The 6,591-nt window shown below is 42.8% G+C and overlaps 1 protein-coding gene across 1 annotated transcript; it reads right to left on the minus strand.

Moving 5' to 3' along the window:
* Positions 1-2,441: 2,441 nt before the first annotated feature.
* LOC130867189 (homeobox protein ESX1-like) lies at positions 2,442-6,339 on the minus strand. The gene is made up of 3 exons (XM_057758901.1): positions 5,957-6,339; positions 4,088-4,133; positions 2,442-2,606 (listed from the first exon to the last, which is right to left on the minus strand). Exons 1-3 carry the CDS (start codon positions 6,337-6,339, stop codon positions 2,442-2,444), a joined length of 594 nt encoding a protein of 197 aa, XP_057614884.1.
* Positions 6,340-6,591: the final 252 nt, after the last annotated feature.

Genomic DNA, 6,591 nt, shown 5'->3' on the forward strand with positions numbered 1-6,591 from the left:
GTTCTGCTCCTGGATAACTGTTCTTGTTCACCAAAGTGTGCCAACCCAGGACATGGTTTTTGTGCTTACAAGCTCACCAGAGAAAGGCTCAGGACTACACTAGGACCCTGAACATCCAGTGTAGTTGCCTTTCTACTGGCTTAACCTCATGTCTAAGCAGTCTGCTCTGGTGAACACCCCACAACAGAAACCTGTCCACAAACTACTTGACAATAGTACAGGCTGTTGAATTATGCACCTCAAAAGTGGTGTAGACAGATAGTTTTGTTTCTGTGTCTTCAGACAATTCTAAAATGAAAACAAATGAAGCATGTGGCCAGCTAACACTTTTATAACTTATTTTCATATGGAAACTTCATGAAATATTTCATCTTGATCCCTACAAGCCATTGTCACTGTCCCCGGCATGGTGGAGACACTCAGTCTGAGTTTTAAGAGAAAAAAAAAAAAAGAAAGCCTGATGGTGCACAAAAATCATCTCAGCTACCGAGGAACCGAGGCAGGTCGGCCATTGGTTATTATAAAGAGAGTCTTGAAGGAAGGGGATGTGAGCAGAATCAGGAGGCCTTGAACACGAGCATTGAATACTGGCAACAACAGTTGTGTGTGCCTAAGAAGTAAACATTCAGAAAAAAAACATATCTGTCCAGAGAAAAATAAGGAAACGAAAGCTTGGGGGATGGGAAGGGCTACTTGTTTATTACTACTGACCCTGGGAAGAAAAATGGCCTAGTGGAAGCAGGGGTGGGAGTCTGGTATGCTATCAGCTGCAGCTGGTTAAGGTGCCCTTAGGCAACCTTGTAGGCAACTTGAAGTCAACCTGCTGCCTAAACAGCTCATGGGCTCCTTCTTAGTCATTATTGACTTTATACTGAAGGTGGGCTTTGCAGGAGAGCCTTTCCCCTGTATCTTTAACACCACATTTGAGACCTTTGCAGTCTCCTGAACAAGAATAATGTATGATTAGAGAGGAATTGCAAGGGGCAGGTGCACAGCTCACTGTCAGATGTCAGAATGCAGACTTTAGTTCATCCTGAGAACACACGGAGATGGCATTAAGGACTTGGAACTGCTCCTAAGTTGTCATACCATCCAATCCTGGAAGAAGCCCTCAAAAATACCAAGTTTGGAGAAGAGACATTGGATTCAGCTAACGGTCTGCCATGACACACAGTTGCTGCTTCCTATGAGTGAAATGCATAAGGTATGTTCTATTTGCCTATGGCTTTCTGAATGGAACCCACCCTTACACACCACAGGAAAATGTATATCCCTGAACAATCCTAGTAGCCCCATAGTATGATTGAGTAATCAGAATATGTCACCCATACTGACTCTACAAATTCTCGTCTCAGTGGCACCAGAATTGCTTGCTCATTTTTTTTTCCATAATCACATTAACTAGCCCTTATGTTAAACCAGTTCCTTTCCCTCATTTATTTCAGGCATGGCTTCACAACAGGAACCCACAACAAAGAAAAACCGGAGAAGAGTAATGTTCATGCATGTATCACATGAAAGCCAGGACATTTTCATAATAGGCATGGATTTCGTGGGTTTCAAGGAATTTTGGGGTAGGATGTAGGAATGTGAATTTTCAAGTTCCTGAATCCACCACAAGTGACCATTTTTTATGTTTAAAATTAAAAGAAGTTTTGTATGGTGTTTTTTTTCCCTGGTGGTCTTGAACTGTGTAACACCACCTGCACGTTTGATGTATGCTTTGAATGAATTTCATGATAAAGCAAATTATTGTTCATTTAAAAAAATATAAATAGAAATCTGATTCCCATTGTAGACCATGTAGCTGTTGGCATGCTTCAGGAAATAAAACGGATGCCCACCTTCCTACTTCTACTCTGTGATCCTTCTCTTTCCTGGGCACTAGTAACCAGGTTTCCCTGCACCTCTCTGGCATCTCTCATTTCCTTCACATTGTGAGTATCACCTTTCATCTCCTCTCAACTAACTCTGAACAGTTGCATAATTTTGGATTCAAAGTCTTATCTTTAAAACACTTGCTTTTACTATGGCTGCCAGTGTCAAGTTCGACCTCATGGCTTCTTAGTTCTATCTACATCCCTGATCTCCAAGATATTCTTCAGAGGAAAAGATGCTATGCCCAAGTAGGCTACATCACTGATCCCCAAAGTGCAAGGTAAGATGGTGACAGTCACCTAGGAAACTGCAGCAGAATGAAGACAGAAACCCATTCTGCACATAAAAGGTATATGGCCACCATATCCCCCTATGCTGCTGTAGAAGAGAGGTCATTTCTCCAAGCTTTGGACTTCTCTTTTGACTTCCATTAGCAGAATAAAATGTCTCATTCTATGCGAATGGAATGACAAATGCAACTAGTGCTTTGGTAAATCTTAGTATTTATTGCTATTGTATGTGACAAGACAGTGTTTTCATGGCCAACAGGATTGCCCAAGATATTACTGGCACAAGAGGAACTGTTGTGATGCCTTAGCAACAGAGGCACTCTCGGGATCTTCATCCTTCTTGGGTGGAAAGTTGTTCAAGGAACCAGATGTGTCATTGCTGAGTAGGAATTCCATCTGCTTGTTCCTGTATTTAGACCTCCTATTCTTAAACCAAGCCTGAAATAAGACCAAGATGGGTTATCATACTGAATAACTAATGTTATGGTGGTAAAACACACACAACTTCATAGGGGACTGGCATTCTCCCCTTCACAGAAGAACGAAGTTTCCCATTCCTCACAAACTTTAAGACTTCAAGTATTACCCAGGGTGGAGGATGTGTCATAGCCCACGAAATCTTGTTTTCCACCACTACAGACTGTCCACACACTGACTCAGCACACATAGCAACAGGCCCACTCTTCTGCAGAAGCCTTTGGAAAAACAAGCTATCCGCCAACGCCTAAACTCTATCAGGCTCATTCTTTAGACAGACTTTCAAATCTGTCAGTCATCGCCTTCTTCATAATGAAAGATTTGGAGCACTATCTCAGAGTTGACACAAGATACCAAGCTGGGGAGATTAAATTCAGAGCTGCATTTGTCTGAGCCATCTTACTAAAACCTTACAAAAGAAAATCAGAAGAACCAGGCATAAGGGCTTTTCAGCTCTTGTCTCACATCCTTTTCACCTTGCTTAAACAATTTTCCTCATAGAAAGGCAAGCCATCCCTGCTCCATATTTACTTACTCATTCTTTGAGCATTTAGTAACAACTAACTCTTATTCCTGCCATCACGTAAGTATTTCCAAGGCAATCCTGAGTGCCAACATGACTCCAGACAGAAATATTATGCAGAAGATCTTTTTGTCACACATAGTTCATCATTAATTAGGGGACATGCAGGTGTGTATTACATGCATACATCATAATTATACCTCGATCTGCTATATTTAGACAGACATAAACATAAATCCTCTCATGCAAAAAATGGGAGACACGGTTTCTTGTTTTTGCTTTCCTTTGGGGGAAATGTATTCCTTTACTTCCAGAAACAAGGAAGAAACACTAGTTGGAGTTTACTTTTGCAAATACTTTCTACTTCCAAAGAGCACATTAGTCCAACTCTTGTTTGCCCGCACAAAGCAGGCAAAAAAGACCCAGGAGCTCCAGGTGTAGAAGACAAGCCCAGGCCTGTCCTGAAGCAGATCTGAGATGTGCAGGAGATCCTTCTTTCTATGTGTTGCTTGTATTGGTTAATCAATAAAGAAACTGCTTGACCTGAAAGGGCAGAACTTAGGTAGGTGGAGAAGACAGAACTGAATGCTGGAAGGAAGAAAGCAGAGTCAGAGAGACACCATGGATCCTCTGCCTGAGATGGAAAATGTTTAGAATCTTTCCTGGTAAGCCACTGCCACATGGCAATATACAGATTAATAGAAATGGGTTAAACTAATATGTGAAAGTTAGCCAAAAAAAAAAAAAAAAAAAAAAAAAAAAAAAAAAAAAAAAAAAAAAAAAAACTAGGGATAATGGGCCAAGCAGTGATTTAATTAGTACAGTTTCTGTGTGGTTATTTCAGGGCTAAGCAAACCAGGCAGCCTGGATGATCAAGCGGTCCCCCTCTCCTCTACAATAAAGATGAGCCTCTACTGACCTTCACTTTGCATTCGTCCACATGAATGAGCTCTGCAAGTGCTTTTCTGTGGAGAGAAAGGGACAGAGGTTAGCCACTGCCACTTGGGGAAAGGGAAGGAGAGTGCACATATATGGCCTCTCCACATTTTTATCTTGTTATCCCTGCCCCCAGCTCAGTAAATTCTCATTTAATCAGTTTTTCTTGCAGATAGGACTCTTTAGAAGTGACTTCATCTTGTCAAAACACTAAATGTTGCTTTAAGAACTCCATAGCATAGCCAAGGGAGATCACTCAGTGGGAACCGATGGCACTCCTGAAGATGAGATCCCAACCCCTGGTCCTCACATGAGGGAAGGAGACAACAGACTCCCAGATTTCCCTCTTCATCCACATGTTCAGGTGTGTCATGCTCACACACATAGTTAAAGAAAGTACAGTTCTAATAAGGAACTGGAGTTGAGAAACAGGCTGGGTTTTGACCATATTGTATGTATTTGCTTACAGCAGTGTCCAATTTTTTTCTGTGCAGCTGTGCTTGTTTTGTGTGGATATTGGGTATGGGTGTAAATTCAGGAAAACATGCTTGAATGGCAGTCATTTTGCTAAAAAATTATTTCAGTCATCATATATAATATTCTATAACATACACATGCGCGCGCACGCACACACACACACATACACACACGGGGGGGGGACACACAAGTGCTCCAAAGGCCAAATCTATTAGAGCTTGGGTGATAAATTTTGAAGCCTCTTCTTCCCTTTGACCTTGTTGAGGTTGGGTTTTTCTTGTTGTTCTGAGGCTATGCTGCCTACTAGGTCTACCTGACTCACCATGTCGTGGTGGTTTTCTTGTGTCTGTCTCCCATCTGCCTGTAGGACTGATGGGATTTAGGTGCCCATCAGTACCTCTGGGGCTTTCTAATTGGGTTACAAGTACAAACCGATCTTCAGCATTGTTTTAAGCACTTTTACCCCATGAGCCATCTCTTCAGCTCCAACTTTATTTTTGGATACACTATCTGTCACTGGTCCCATATTCACTGTGGTCCCCAGAACCAGTCATGTCCTCACCTCCCCAGAACTAGGATTTCTTGTGGATGGTATTTTGCATTTGTTTAACCACACAAGAGCAGAGTTGCTAACTGTTCAAAGCAGTAAACATAGAATTAATGTAGCCAGAATTTCAGTTCTTTGGTATATACCACCAAAGACTTAAAACTCAGAGGTAAAGAGATATTTGTCCATAGACGCAAAGCACAATCCATGATTTCCTTTGTGTGTGCCAGCCAAAGCAATCAGACTCTGAATGAAAAGACAAAATGGTGCTGTAGGCTAGAGAGGGGGTCAGGGACGATTGCAAAGCACAAGGGTCTTGTTTCCCAAAACAGTTTTGAAAACACTGCAAGCTCTGCACCTTCGTCTTGGTTTGGACGGTTTCTTTTTAAAAATAACTGTAAAATGAAAGAAATCCCCACCAAGAGCATTATGCTTCTTTTTCTTTTTCCAAAGTGCATGGGAGAGTTTGACCTTTAACCTCAGAGGCCACCTTTCTCACCCCCACCATAAATTTAGCTGAAGATTTTGCAGTTTCAGGGCCAAGAAGGGAAGGAGGCCCAACCCAGGAACCAAACTAATCTCAGCTACTGAGGAGGTTGAGCCAGTGTTTCTCTGTGTTCTGGTTGTCCTGGAACTAGCTCTTGTAGACCAGGCTGATCTTGAACTCACAGAGATCCTCCTGCCTCTGCCTCTTGAGTGCTGGAATTAAAGGCTTGTGTCACCAGTGTCTGGCCAGTATTTTTTTTAATGAGGAAAGAGGTTAGGAGAGGGCAAAGGAGCTCAGAGTACTGGAAAACAGAGTGGATTCTTTAAAAAGCATGTACATACCTTTGGAGTGCATCAGGATACTGGGTTTCTTGGAAAACCCTGTCCAGTTCACAAACTTGCCCGTAGGTGAACTTGTATTTTACACGTCGCTTGTTGGAGGGTTGAGAAACTGCTCCAGCGGCTTTCCCAGGCCCACCAAGCTTTCCCCGTCCAGGCTCACTGTGGATGGCCCGTGTTTCGTTTCTTTCATGATAATAGTGATGTTCATATTCACGGTTCACGTAGTCTGTATCACCTAGCTCATGCAGAACTCGTACACCTCTTCCGTAGCATCTACGGGCTGCTGCTTCAGCTAGCCTCTGCTGAGATTCGGTCATTATTTCTTCCTCATAGAAGCCCACCCCATAATAGTCGAGGTCGAAGTAGACGTACTTGCTCTCCATCATCAGAACGTTGCAAACAGAAACCACTGAGAAGCACCTCCCAGTTCCACGGGCGAAAATTGTTACATCAGGCTGCGCATGTTCCACAGTACTCCTGGGTGTGGCTAGTACGGGCCCGGAAGTGGGGGGGTATGTGTGGGCGTAAAAAGCTGGGTCCACCCCACAGGAGAAGACAGTTGCAACTAGGAGGCATGGCAAAGGGGCTACTTGAAGTAAAATACTGCCTTTAAGATTTCTTCAAGAACTAGGACC

The sequence above is a fragment of the Chionomys nivalis genome, chromosome X (assembly GCF_950005125.1).
Source record: "Chionomys nivalis chromosome X, mChiNiv1.1, whole genome shotgun sequence".
Classification (NCBI taxonomy): domain Eukaryota; kingdom Metazoa; phylum Chordata; class Mammalia; order Rodentia; family Cricetidae; genus Chionomys; species Chionomys nivalis.

What these genes read in the sequence shown, in the direction of transcription:
- LOC130867189 (XM_057758901.1), bottom strand. Translation starts at nt 6,339, where the DNA reads ATGGAGAGCAAGTACGTCTACTTCGACCTCGACTATTATGGGGTGGGC. An exon ending in TATCCTGATGCACTCCAAAG is followed by an intron (nt 4,134 to 5,956) that starts GTATGTACATGC and finishes TTCTCTCCACAG; the next exon opens with AAAAGCACTTGCAGAGCTCA. An exon ending in TGGACGAATGCAAAGTGAAG is followed by an intron (nt 2,607 to 4,087) that starts GTCAGTAGAGGC and finishes GTCTTATTTCAG; the next exon opens with GCTTGGTTTAAGAATAGGAG.